This window comes from Eptesicus fuscus, chromosome 7, assembly GCF_027574615.1.
Source record: "Eptesicus fuscus isolate TK198812 chromosome 7, DD_ASM_mEF_20220401, whole genome shotgun sequence".
NCBI classification, from domain to species: Eukaryota; Metazoa; Chordata; class Mammalia; order Chiroptera; family Vespertilionidae; genus Eptesicus; species Eptesicus fuscus.
This window is the reverse complement of record NC_072479.1, coordinates 18,185,951-18,200,688: the sequence shown is the minus strand read 5'-3', so window position 1 is coordinate 18,200,688 and position 14,738 is coordinate 18,185,951. Positions and strand designations below refer to the sequence as shown.

The window sequence follows — 14,738 nt, the reverse complement described above, 5'->3', positions numbered from 1 at the left end:
TGTTTCATGGCATAACATATAGAAATGTCCCATGGTTAACCATAATACCAGGAAGCTCTTGGCTATCCCTGGTTCTCTATATTAGATTTCTGCCTTCTCTGCCATTCTTGTATCAGAGCTTCAGGCCCCCCATAAATTGTTTTTATCAAGATTTCCATTTTTTTCAATAATGCTCTTAGGCATGAGGTTTTCTACTTCCTGTTTCAAATAAAGACAATCCCTTCAAGTAGAGATGTAGAGCTCTTTGTCCTTATGGTGTGCTTTTCCCCTGCCGTAGAACCCCCATGCCACTGTTCCTGGAGCTGGGGCTAGGGACCCACTTTTCCCAGAGTGCACCCCGGGCACTTGGTGGGAGGGGTGGTGGCAGCCCCTGGTCTTCTTGACCTACTCCTCCTGGCATGATGAGCAAACTGGGGTGGTAGCAATCAAGGTCCAGTATTCTTTGTCTACCGGGCCTGGAGTAGAGTTTCCACCAAATGAGTGGGGAATGGATGAAGGAACGGAAACCCGGGCTCTGTGTGCCTGTCCAGAATAGACCTCTGCACCTCCCTGCTGAAGCTGATGAGAAACACCAGCAGCCTGTCCCTCCCTGGGTGAAACTAGCCCCAGACTGGGAGCTGGGAGGAAATGGAGTCCCTGCCTTCTTGGCTGCATGTGCCAGAGGCAGAGCTTCTGTAACAGAGTTTGTGGAGTGGGGGTAATAGAACAGATGTTGGCTCAAATGCCACAAATTCTTGCCTCTTCTGAAATTTAGTAGATTTTCTTGAATAAATGTTTCTCCGTTTGCTATATGCCGTTAGGACAATTTCCAGAGACTTTAAAAAAACAAAACAAAACAATGTTCATCAGTTAAACTGCAGAGTATGTATGGCATTGTGGCTAAACTAATTTGTTCAACTGACATTTATTAATTGCCTACTCCATGACAGACAACTTTCCTTATATTGCCTATAAATGTGTTCTAACCTAGACCCATTATTACTATGGTTATAGTATTTTAAAGTTATTAATTTAAACTTGACTTACTCTATGAGCCTACTTTTGCAGAATAGCCATTCCTTTGGAAGGAAAATTGGTTATAGAAAACTGTAAGATTTAGTCTTATGAAATGAGTATGGAAAGAAAGCCATGGCATCTGTGAAGCAAAGCAATCAAATGAAGCTTTGGCAACAGAAAAAGGAAGGAACGACTGACCATATGTGAAGATGAGGCAGTGAGTGTTGGCAGCTCAGGGAAGAACTGATGCTCAGGAGGCCTTGGGAGTTTCTTTAGTCTCCTTTATACTGCTAACTCTATGATTTTAGATGAAATAATTGTATTTCCTCGGCGTCAGGTTTTTCCTAACTTTAACTGAAAAACAATGACTTTTCCTGTACATTGGGTTATGGAGGGAAAAATTAGTGTAAAGTGATAAAGAATGTTATAAAATTTGAAGTGCTTTAGGAATGATCAATGCAGAGGCACCCGTCTATAGTGCTTCCCTCTCTAAAACAGGGATAAATATGAGCCTGTCTTAGGTTCTACCCAAAGCTATTGATGGCAGGAAGCTCTGAAAGGACTTTGGTAAAAACACTTTCACTTGTAACCTGGCTTAACGTGTGATCTTAGGGGCAGTGTGATGAGGAAAAGCATACATGTTGTCTATATGCTAAATACATGCAACATGTTATATTTGTTAAATTCCCTTTTCTAGTATGGAAAAGAGAAAACTTGTAAACCAGAGATTTGTCTTAACTCTTACTTTCAAATTCATTCTTCCAAATTGTTTTTTTAATATTTTCACAAGGAAAACTGAAGTCAGGTCACGCTTTCTTTCTTTCTCTCTCACAGTAAAATGGCCAAATGAAGTAAATGTTAATAGAAGGAAGAAGCCGAAGTTGTGAATTGTTAACCTGTACAATTGATCCTATTGCCTTTATTATCTGGTTAAAATATATAAGGTAAATAGTGGTTCCTAAACCTGAAGCTCTTGATCCTAAGGTGTTCTATTTTTATTTCTTTTTTTTAATATGTTATTTTTATTATTGATTTTAGAGAGAGAGGAAGGAAAAGGGAGAAAGAGAAAAACACCGATGAGAGAAACATCGATCAGCTGCCTCCTGCACACCCCATACCTGGGATCGAGCCCCAAAACCGGGCATGTACCCTGACCAGGAGTCGAACCAGCAACTCTCAGTGCATGGGATGACGTGCAACCAACTGAGCCACACCGACCAGAGCTATTTTTCATTTCTTAGGAGCCAATCAACCTTAAAACATACAGGAAAAATCCAGAAAGTAAGTATAAATCATTCCTTGGAGAGAGATTAAAAAACATGAATAGCCCTAACCGGTTTGGCTCAGTGGATAGAGCGTCAGCCTGTGTTCTGAAGGGTCCCAGGTTCGATTCCGGTTAAGGACATGTACCTTGGTTGCAGGCACATCCCCAGTAGGGGGTGTGCAGGAGGCAACTGATCAATGTTTCTCTCTCTCTCTAAAAAATCAATAAAATATATTAAAAAAAAACATGAATAAAAAGTAACAAGTCCCCTTCATAGAGTTCAGCTACTATACTTGGTACTTTAAGGCATTGTCTCATAACTTTCTAACAACAACTCAATGAGTAAGAAGCCTTTAATCTCCATTTTGTGAAGAAGAAACTGTGGCCTAGAGAAGGTAATGGAATCTTATCCTAGGTTACACAGCTTCTGGAAACAGGATGAACATTTAAAATAATGATATTAAAAACAAATATTTTCAAAATTACTCCAGTAGTACATATTCTTTGTAAAAAAATTAAATATATAGGAAATAAACATTTTAAATAAATAATTATATATGTTTCTCTGTGTGCATATGATCTCATACATACATACGGAGGGAGGGATGGAAGGAGGGAGAGACAGAGAGAGATAGGGGGTGGGGAGAGATCTGAAAGATAAATAGTAAGTTGATAGCATTGCTTAACCCTGGAGAAGGAAGGTGAGAAGGTGTCAGGAATGGAAGTATTGAAGTGATAGTCAAAAAAGTCTTTAGGATTATTTTGTGCAGCATGTTTTCATATATAAGTTGAATAAATTTAAAATCGTAATTTTAAAAATCCTTTAAAAAAAATGAGGACAGAAAGCAACATTCCAGATAAAGTCTTATCATTTTGACTAATTTCTTTGCCCCTTTTCTGATGACTTCCTCTTTTTCACAACCTCCACCCAAGAATGTTGAAAACTTTTCAAAGGTAATATGTACATGAGTTAGTTGATATAGTTAAGATTATAAAATCATTGATAATTAAGTATAAGGCAGTTTGTCATGGTGGTTAAGACCTTGGATCAAGACCACCTGGGTTTGAAACCTGGCTTCCTTTTTGTATGACCTCTCTGTGCCTCAGTTTTCTCATTTATAAATTTGGGATAATAGTACCTATCTTATAGGATTGTTGTGAGGCCTAAAGGAGTTATTATCTGTACAGTACTTAGAACAGTGCTTGGCAAGTAGTAAGAGCTACGATATAAGGCTTATTATTAGTAGTAGTAGTATCCTAACACTCAGAAAAAACTAACATAAATTTTTGTATATCCAGCCAGACTTGGTATGTATGTGTACATATACATATACATACATGTACGTACACATACGTATACATTCGTGTGGGTAAATATAGGTGTATTTTTTATTAAAATTGGATTATACTATTTTTAAAAAATTCTTTATTGTTTAAAGTATTACATAAGTCTCCTTTTTCCCCCATTGACCTCTCCCTGGCCACCCCAATCCCCAGCACATGCCCTCACCCCCCTACTGTCTGTGTCCATTAGTTATCCTCATATGCATGCATACAAGTCCATTGGTTGATCTCTTACCCCCGTACTCCCCTGCCTTCCCTCATATGTTGGACAGTCTGTTCAGTTCTTCTATGACTCTGGTTCTATTTTGGTGCTTCAGTTTATGTTGTTCATTATATTCCATAAATGATGAGATCATGTGATATTTATCTTTCTCTGACTGGCTTATTTTGCTTAGCATAATGCTCTCCACTTCCATCCATGCTGTTGCAAATGGTAAGAATTCCTTTTTTATAGCAGCGTAGTATTCCATTGTGTAGATGTACCACAGTTTTTTAATCCTCTCATCTGCTGATGGGCACTTAGGCTGTTTCCAAGTCTTAGCTACTGTAAATTGTGCTGCTATGAACATAGGGGTGCATATATCCTTTCTGATTGGTGTTTCTGATTTCTTGGGATATAATTCTAGAAGTGGGATTAGTGGGTCAAATGGAAGTTCCATTGGATTATACTATTTATATTTATTGTAACATTCTTTGTACTGAACACTATCCTATCTAATAAAAGAGTAATATGCAAATTGACCACACCTCTGCTACATCCACAAGCCACGCCCACCAGCCAATTAGGAGCGAGTATGCAAATTAACCCAACCAAGATGGCTGTGGCCACAGAGGGAGCAGGAGGCTTGGGTTTCCCTGGCAATGGAGGAAGCCAAGCTTTCCGCCTGCCCTGGCCTGCCTTGGCCTCCACTTAAGGCTACAAAGTTTCAATTATAGAAGATAAATAAATCCCAAATACCAGGGCCTCCACTTGGGTCACGGGGGGGCGTGGCCAGCCTGCAAACAACCACAGGCCCCTCACCCAGGCTGCCCCACACCCCAAGGGAACCACCACCCTGATCCGGGACACCCTTCAGGGCAAACCAGCCGGCCCCCACCCATGCACCAGGCCTCTATCCTATCTAATCCTATCTATTAAAAGAATAATATGCAAATTGACAGTCACTCCAACACACAAGATGGCCACCACAAGATGGCCAGCAGGGGAGGGCAGTTGGGAGGGACCAGGTCTGCAAGGGAGGGCAGTTGTGGGCGATCAGGCCTGCAGGGGAGGGCAGTTGGGAGGGACCAGGCCTGCAAGGGAGGGCAGTTGGGGGCGATCAAGCCTGCAGGGGAGGGCAGTTAGGGGTGACCAGGCAGGCAGAGGAGGGAAGTTGGGGGCAAACAGGCTGGCAGGGGAGCAGTTAGGCATCAGTCAGGCTGGCAGGGGAGTGGTTAGTGGGTAATCAGGCTGGCAGGCAGAAGCAGTTAGGGGCAATCAGGAAGGCAGGCAGGCGAGCAATTGGGAGCCAGCAGTCCTGGATTGTGAGGGGGATGTGCGACTGCCCGTTTAGGCCCGATCCTACCGGGGGGTCCCAGATTGGAGAGAGTGCAGGCTGGGCTGAGGGACACCACCCCCACCCCCCGTGCACGAATTTCATGCACCAGGCCTCTAGTATATTATAAGCATCTTTCCATGCCATTAAATGAAATAATGAGTGTTTAAAACAAAAATCAGATGTATTTGGTCTCAATTAGTTGTGATACCATGCATCCTTTTGACCAAATACATGAATAAATGTATGATCAAACAAATTTTTTGACACTACACTGACTCTGGAATGCTAATAGATTTGATACAGCTTACTTAAATGGTTGAATGGGCATTGATATATCCTACCTAAGTGATATTCAATATATTAAAATGTTCATCTTCAGAGCTAATATACAGCATAGAATGCTACTTTTGAAGTGTCACTGGGGGAAAGACACTTGGAATATAGTTATTTGTAAGAAGAAAAATGACATGCAAAAAGTATGTTGGTTATTAGAAAAAATATTTCTTTCTCTACCTCTTTCTGCCTTTTCAGGAAATGTTTCACAAAGCCGAAGAATTCCTATCCAAAACAACAGGTGGTGAGATGGACGAGATGGACACATCAGATACCCAGTGGGGCTGGTTTTACTTGGCAGAATGTGGAAAGTGGCACATGTTTCAGGTATCTCTTTCCTTGGATGTAGCAGAATGGATTTAGATTCACTTAGCATCCTCTTGCTGATGGATAAGATGAGTACAAGCAAACCTGAAAGAAATAAAACTCTAAGGAAATCCGATAGCTTAACTGAAAGAAAATTTAGAAATTCTTCTAGTTCTTTTCCTTTTCTTGTCCCCAGGTTTTCACAACAATTTACTTAGAAGAAACAGTGTGTGTTTACCGAAGGCGATTGTGACTAAGAGTTGCATGATATCAGTACATCTGAGCAACTCCAAGTTTATTTGGTGGACAAAGAGAAGGGAAGAGAACAGCCCATATTAAACAACTTCTGTACACCAAGTATTATGTTAGGTGTTGTACATATGTTTTCTCCTTTATCCTCATAACAACTCGGAAGCAGAGGTTAACACTAGTCTTACAGGCAAAGTGAAGCTCAGAAAGTTAATGTATTTTGTCCAGAATCACACAGCTAGTTAATGGTTAAGGTAGTGATTAAAGCTTGTGGTCTTTTTAAACTTACAAAGCCATTTAAACTATTTTTAACATCCTGGCTTAGCTGTGATTTTTCCCAGTGTTTAGGGGACTAGCACCGGTGATTAGTTAATGGGAAAATAACTAAAATTCCCTTAACACCAGGAAAAAGACAGGATGTCCACTTAACACCACTCTTATTCAGCATGCTGCTCGAAGTCCTAGCCAGAGCAATTAGACAAGAAGATGAAATAAAAGGCATTCACTTGGAAAGGAAAAGTGTCACTATTTTCAGATGACATAATACTCTATATAGAGAACCCTAATTTTTGAGCCACTTAGGAAGTATAATTATTGTCATAATTTGTGAAAATTGTAATTATGTTGGATAAGGCTTAACCAGTTTTTTAAGTTTCTTTGCTGGAAATCCTTAAACTATTTTTAACATCCTGGCTTAGCCGTGATTTTCCCCAGTGTTTAGGGGACTAGAACCGGTGATTAGTTAAGTTTCCCTTGTTTCACCATTCTCTGTCTCTGTGACCACAGTACCACCTCTGTGGCCAAGCCATTAAGGTGAACAGCTGTAATTGAAACTTTCTGGTTTGTCTTAAAGCCGGATACCAACATTCAGTGTTCAGTTAGCAGTGAAGATATCGAACAAAGCTTCAAAACAAATCCTTGTGGCTCCATTTCTTTTACTACTTCCAAATTCAGCTACAAGATAGACTTTGCAGGTATGTTGCTTTTTTTCTTAAAGTTGCGTGGTTTTAGTACACGGATGTGGTAAAATCTACGGTTCTGAAGATGTATCAAGGATTAGTTGATACATTTGTAAACAGTGAAGTAAATCCTTTTTGTAATACATACAAGTACCTCTATAAAAATTCAAGACTTAAAATGTTCTTGAGCAACACTGTGTTTTTATAAAGGAGTATTTATATGCTTCTAGAGACTAATGTAATGCTTCTCTTCTCAGGAACACAAACACTCGAAGCTATTTTTTCCTCATGATCCCATCAGTCTTTTGAAATAGATACGAACCTTTTTATTTTAAGGACCACTCTGAGAGGTGAAGTGACAAAGTCTGTGATAGTTTTAAGACTGAAGTTCAAATGAATGACCCACCTCTGGGTGTATATTTGCCAGAAAACTGTTTCTTTAGTGGACATTGCCTTCTGCCCTTTTCTGATTTCATGGGCTCTTTCACAGACAAGCCAGCTAATCTGGAAATCAGCTGCGCTTGGGATTTCACTCCTGATTTATGGGCATGATTTGAGGTACTTCCCCTGAAAACACCTGTTATGTTCAGTCCCTTCACTTTCAAACTGCTATAGTCCCAGCTCTTTGCTGCTTAGAGGCAAACAGGACCTGGTTGCGGAAACTTCCTTAATAAAAGTGCATTTTGGTTACTTCACAGCTCAGCCCTCTAACTGTTCTCCCCAGTTTCTGTGAGCAGTGTCTTGATGACAGTTAGTAGTGTGTTTCTATAGGGCAGGGTGGGGAAGCCTTAGGAGATTTCCTGGGATGAGCCAAGGCCCAGAAACGGTAAAGGGGATTGTCCAGTAAGAGGTTGATGCAACCAAATCTCTAATGACTATTATCTTCCAAAGCTTTTTAAATCAAGAGTTAAAACCATTAGATTCTTATTCTTGACTCACCATAACTTTTTAAAAATATATATTTTTATTGATTTCAGAGAGGAAGGGAGAGGTAGGGAGAGAGAGATAGAAACATCAATGATGAGAGAGAACCAGGGATCGGCTGCCTCCTTGCATGCCTCCTATTGGGGATCAAGCCCACAACCCGAGCATGTGTCCTGAACTGGAGTCGAACCCAGGACCCTTTAGTCTGCAGGCCGATGCTCTATCCACTGAGCCAAACCAGCTAGGGCAACTTGACATTGGATAAATAGGCCATCTGCCTTTAAAGGACCCTGACATTTATCTTTCTCCTGCAGTCTAGACAAAAGGTGTCTGGTAGGCATTTCAGTCTGTGTACGGGGGCCAGTTCTGAAGCCATACTGAGACATAACAATAGGCACAGACTCATGTAGGCGATGAGGTTTGTCGAAGCAGATAATTCAGCAAGCTACATGTTTCTGGAAGAATATTTTTTAGTAAACTGTATTTTTGGGAAACTTTCTCTCAGACAGTGCAGTTTATTAAAACTTTTTTTAATCATCTAGGAGTCACATGTAAAAACTCAAGTTCCCCAGCTCTCAATATAACGACACTGTTTCTGAAGTATAGCTGTTAGCAGTTCATATATACCATTTGCAAAATTAGTCCCTGTTCTGCCACAAGCTAATTCAGATTCTCTCTAAAAAAGGGTGAAAAGTGAACTCAAAGGAAGACACCACAGTTTTCACTATGTGAGCTGAGATCTTGCTTTTCCCTGCACAGTGGCAACACCAATGTGTACAGAGTCTAGGAGAATACAGACAGGGCAGAACATACTTTATACAACATTTGCCTGACGGGTGAATCCCTTTATTTTGGAATGGAATAATGCCAATTAGATAAGATAACTCTGGACTAGAATCTCACATTCACATCATTGTGGGAATGTAGAAATGGGCTTGGTAAGTACTGCCACTGCTGAGGCATAGATGAAAGAAGAAAACAATACCTTTAGTTAGTTCAGTGATGGCGAACCTATGACACACGTGTCAGCACTGACACACGTAGCCATTTCTGATGACACGCGGCCACATGCCGAGGATGAAACATTTGCTGCTCCTGAGGATGAAACATTTGCGACTAGAGTCTTGGAGTTAGTTTTTTCCTCAAAGTGACACACTACCCGAGTTATGCTCAGTTTTTTGGTGAAGTTTGACACACCAAGCTCAAAAGGTTGCCCATCACTGAGTTAATTAGTCCTTCATCACTAGAATCTCTTACGTAAGTATGTATTGAGTCTAGCTAGGTTTTCTATGTTTTGGTTTAGGTATACAATTTAAAGAGAAGGCAAGCAATGTACAGATTTTTGAAAGTCTGTGAATTGTACACGTTTTATAATGGTAATGTATTTTAAAAAATCATTTCCAAATATTTTGGAGAAATCAACACATAGTTTCCACTTAATAAGCATCTAGAATATTCAGTATTATAATTTCTTTCTCTTTCTAGTACTCTTAATTTTCCTAAGTTTAGAACTCTTCTAGTTCAAGGTCACTTTAACCCAAGTATTGTATAGAAAGGAATAGACGCTGCCTACTGAGCCGCATATGATGTTAGCATTCTTTTGTCTGAGAATAGATCAAGCAATGAATCCATCCTCCCTGAATAGCACTTTTATGACATGGTAGATAGATACATAGATAGATAGATAGATAGATAGATAGATAGATAGATAGATAGATAGAAAGAAATGTATCTTTAATGCGCTATGTTTGTCAGTGACTCCCAAAGCTCTGTGATTCGTGTAGGGTAGCTATACATCTTTGTGACAATTTATAGCACAGTATGTTTCCATGACTTATCTGACATCTTTGTCTTTGTATACAGAAATGAAGCAAGTGAATCTCACTACTGGAAAACAGCGCTTAATAAAAAGAGCCCCCTTTTCTATCAGTGCTTTCAGGTACGGTAACGAGAATAGGGGTAGAAACATTGGGCTTTTCCTCTCTCTTCTCTTTCTTAATATTTGATAGAGGAACAAATAGACTGAAAATGGTTTGGTAGGTCACTTAATGATCTTAATATTGATCCTTTCAGTACTGAATTGCACCTTACTTGATGAAATAGCAATATTGTTATTTTTTGCCCATGTTTCCTTTCCTCACAGAACCATCCAGTTAATTGGGCTATAAATGCCAACTAATTACTACTCTTCTCCACTGGGCCACTCCTGGAAGTAATTTCAGAGCTGTAGTGACTAAGGGAGACCTGGGGAAGGTGGGAGTGCAGGGGGACAGCGGCGCTGCTACTTGTTCCCACTGCGAGTTTTCTTTTTCTATCTCTGGATTTATATAGCCTGAAAAGAGGTATAAATACCAGAAGAGAATAAATATTTTAGATAAAATATTCCATTTTATCTAATGGAATCGAAGGGGAAAATCTTAAACTTTGTCTCCTATTTTCTGGAATGATTTCTCCAGCAAATATTGAAATTCTTGCTGTTCAAAGAATTTATAATGAAACAGAAAAAAAAAAAGAAAAGAGCTAGCATATGAATTTTAAGGGATACCCATTTGCTCCTTCCAAGGAGATATTTTGAAAGGATTAAAGAACAAAAAATTTTAAGTTTCTATTAGTTTGTTTCATGAGATTTTGGCTTACATTTTAGCATCATGATTTAAACGTTATTTAAGTAATGAATGTTCCAGTACTTCTGTGGAATGTAGAGAAAACTATTTTCTTATAAACAATATCATATCCTCATTCTTAAGTATAGGAATTATCTTCAAAGAGTATGTAATCTGGGAGAAAAATGAGACATAATAATGGGAAATGATATTGTAATTGCACATTATTGTATCTGGTATGTTTTGGTGAGGAGAAGCAGCACATGAGGGGGTCCAGCACTTTGTTCTCTCACAGATACACACACCATAGAAAAGAGACAGGAGAGGGAGACAATGCACCAGAATGGAGGCTAATGAGATATTAAAAGATGAAGAACAGTTAGGTGAGATACAGAAGAGTGATGAAGGTGAGGTGAGTATGTGCTGATATAGAAATGTTTATTTATTACAGGAAATATTACATGCAAGGTGAATAGTATATATTTTCCATTGGCAAAGAATTAGCAGTTAACTAAGGCTATGGACTACAAACATAAAACACACACACACACACACACACACACACACACACAAACACACAAAACTTTTCCATAGCTAAAAGAAACTTAAGGCAAAATCTTCATAGAAACTGAGTAAACAATTGTTACTCATTATCACAGTCTAAGGGTTTATCTCTGTAGTATGTGAAGTACTTCTATGAATCTCTAAGTAGAAGACCAACAACCCGTTAAAAAAAATGAGCAAAGAACTTGAACAGTTCATACAACCTCACTCATAATAAGAGAAATACAAATTACATCAGACTATTTTTTACTATTAGATTGACAAAAATTCAAAAGTTTAATAACACACCTTTTTGATGAGATTGGAAAATAGATAGACATTCTCTATATGTCTATTTTCTGGTGGGAATGTCAATGAGTACAACCTTAAGGAAGTCTTTGGTCAGTATCTGTCAAAATCATGAATATATTCTTTGATTAAGAAATTCCATTTCAAAGATGTCATCTAAAAATTGACTAGTGGACACGTACAATGACAAATGGTTGAACTAGTTCTTTGTAACATTCTTAACAGTAGCAAAAAGTTGAAAGAACTGAAGATCTTCAGTAGGGGACTTGTTAAATAGATTATGGTGTCTCCATACCACGGAATTCTGTGTATCTTTGCATTCAACCAGTATTTCTGGAGTGTCTGTTATGTGCCAGCCCCTATGGTAGGGACTGGGAACAAGGGTACTGTCTATCTACTGATGCAGAAATATATCTAAGAACGTGGTAAGTGAAAAATAAAAGCTGCAAAAGACACATGTTTTAAGCTACCATTTGTGTGTGTGTGTGGGGGGGAAAGACTGGCTTGTGTTAACCCTTTGCACTCACTTGCTTTTTTCTGATTCCTTTATTCTAATGCTAACCGTGTCGAGTCACACTCGAATCCGAGTGCAAAAGGTTAATCTAAAGAAGTTCTAGAATAATACCCAAGAGACTGAAAACAGTATTACTTGAAGTTGAGGCAAGAGGTGAGAATTGGACAGTCTAAGGACTGGAGTGGGAGGGAAACTATTCTCTATTTACTCTCTCTATACTTACTAATTTTTAAGTCATGTCATTGTATGATCTTTTCAAAGTTGAAATGAGTTTTTAAAAATTAAGCTGAAAAGTAAAAATTAAGCTGAAGATAGGCTTGAAATTTATTTCTTCCAGTGACCTCCCGTCACCGCAGAGGGCTAATATGTCAGTGTCAGCCTGTTGCCATTGAGCTCCCCAAGATTGCTCTCTTTTTCTGTGTTCACATCCAGTGGCTTAAGCATGGCAGATAGTTTTTAAAAAGTTGTACTGACTGACTATATTAAGTGAGTTAATGTGAACTGTGTAGTAGGAGAATAGTGGGCAATAAACAGAAAAGTTTAAATTTGAGTTAGATCTTGAAGGACATTGAATGTATGGCTGAGGGGTTGGGATTTTATTTAATAGGCAGAATAAATATCTTAAGGAGTTTTTTTTTAATCAAGGTTTTTATTTTCTTCTTGGAAATTTCTTTTCTTTAGCTAAAATCTTCCTTACATTTTAAAGAAATTCTAAAAATTTCAGAAAAACAAGACAAAATGAAATAACTATTTTTGAAATTTTTAATGTTGTGTAGGGTTGGATATTTTCCAGTAAAGTTCTCAATTCAGCACCTAAAAAGGTAATACACAAGAAGATATTCAATAAATATTTTAAAATAAAGAAAGCAAGGATTATACTTAATTGCATGTATCACAGTATCCCAAACATGAAAATTCAGCATTGAAGAAAAGTCTAAATCACAGTAATTATTATCAGATCCTAATATTTTGTTTTGTCTTTTGCTGTTTAAAGTTATATCTGTGAAAATGAGGCTATCCCCATGCCACCACATTGGGAGAATGTGAATACTGACGTACCCTATCAGGTAAGAGCAGAACTGACTGACTGTCCTGTGCTAGAGATGGAACAGGACTTCAATAAAACTATTCAACTTTATTTTCCAGCTTATTCCTTTGCACAGTCAAACACATGAATATAATGAAGTCGCTAGTCTCTTTGGGAAAACAATGGATCGCAACAGAATTAAAAGAATTCAGAGAATTCAAAACCTAGACTTGTGGGAGTTCTTTTGCAGGTGAGACAGTTTCTAATCTGAACCCTCTCATTGGCCTCTAAGACTTTTGTAGTCTTAGAGATGATAGTGAAGCAAAAATGTTTAATTATATTAATTTTCACTGCTGCTGTGTTTTCCTCTTGCTTTGTTTTGATCTGGTCTCTCAGCTCTCTTCTTCAGCCTTCTCAGGGAGTAAGAGAGATGCTCTGTAAGTAAATGCAAGGCATTGCTTACAGAGGTGGGGAACGTCCCCCCCAGCTGCATAAGGCCCGAGAAATCATTTGGTCTGGCCCTGCTAAGGCATTAGGGGTGAGTTAATTAAATGTTTGACCAAATACAGCAGGCTAATTTTTAAGTTGATAATTTTGTATGGCCCCTGAATGATGTTATAAATACCCAGATGGCCCTTGGCAGAAAAAAGATTCCCCACGCTTGCCTTACCACATTGTAATGCAGTGGTAGAGGTCAGTCTCCTCAGCACACTTCTAGAAACGTGCCCCTTTCAAGGTTCCGAGCTGCGCATCTTGGCTTAGTCAGCATTGCAGAGGACTAGGGGAGCTATTTAGTTTTGTTGATATGACTTTATTCGCTCAGACTTTTATGTTGAATTATAACTCTCTGAAACGTTTAATTTCTGTGGAGAGCAGCTACAGCGTTTGGACAGGTTCAAGCCTGGGACTAATGAGAGGGCACGATCCTCTCGTGGCAAAGCCACGTGTAAGTCCCAGCACAATTATAGCCAAAAGCTATAGTTGTAAGCTTGACCTTATGGTCTGAACCTGTGGTCCCATGTAGCTAAGTGATATAGGCTGCGGGAGGTGCAGCAAGTAAACAAAGCTTGATCAGGTGCATGTAATTGAGTAGATTAGAAACCCGAGAGAACGTTGTAACCACGCCCTTACTTTGCCTCTTGGGATCTAGCTATAAAATAAAGACTAGGCTTGCAGGCCGTGGCTCTGCCTCTCCATAAGAGAGGGCAGCGTCCCACCCAGCCCCAGCTTTCTTCTCTTGTCTGTCTTTTCATTAATCCTTCACCGCCCCCTCTCAGGCTCACCGAACCTGGCTGTGCTGGCATAGCACAAATTTCTTTTTAAACAATTACACTATCTTGCCTATAGTCATTTGCTTATTTTGTTTGAAGGACCATTGCAAAACATACCTGCAAATTTTCTGTTTAGCCCAAAGTTTATGTTGTAGATTTAAAAATCTCAATTTATTACTCAACTTAGGTTGAAAATGACCCATTGGATTGCTCAGTGTGCACTTAACCTAAAAGTAAAGCCCATTACAAAAACATAAGGGTATTGTCCAAATTAATCTGTTTGTTGTGATGTTTGTTTGTTTTTTGTTTGTTTATTTATTTATTTATTTACAAATGTATAATAACAAAATACATCAGTATTTGTGAGGATAGAGGGCCAATTGGGAGAGGCAGGATGGAGGGATTACACATAGGAATAAGGAAACTGGGGAAGGTGATAGATATGTTCATTATTTTTACAACAGATTAATAGATTAATGGTTGTTAATAGTAAATATGTGCAGTTTATTGTATGTAATAATATCACAAATTGTGCTGAGGAATGTGTTTTTAATAACA

At 38.8% G+C, this 14,738-nt stretch overlaps 1 protein-coding gene across 3 annotated transcripts in view; it reads left to right on the top strand.

The window, feature by feature from the left end:
- Positions 1-14,738, top strand: part of PARP11 (poly(ADP-ribose) polymerase family member 11) — a 57,876-nt gene that overhangs the window by 29,105 nt on the left and 14,033 nt on the right. Inside the window, exons 1-6 of one of the 3 annotated variants that reach the window (XM_054718784.1) lie at positions 1,915-1,940; positions 5,674-5,802; positions 6,884-7,004; positions 9,777-9,852; positions 12,877-12,949; positions 13,029-13,159. In XM_054718784.1, coding sequence (XP_054574759.1) covers positions 5,677-5,802; positions 6,884-7,004; positions 9,777-9,852; positions 12,877-12,949; positions 13,029-13,159 — 527 coding nt within the window. In that variant the 5' untranslated portion in view covers positions 1,915-1,940; positions 5,674-5,676. Of the gene's footprint in view, positions 1-1,914; positions 1,941-5,673; positions 5,803-6,883; positions 7,005-9,776; positions 9,853-12,876; positions 12,950-13,028; positions 13,160-14,738 lie in introns of those variants that run through there. The other 2 variants (XM_008143742.3, XM_054718785.1) reach the window with 2 other exon arrangements.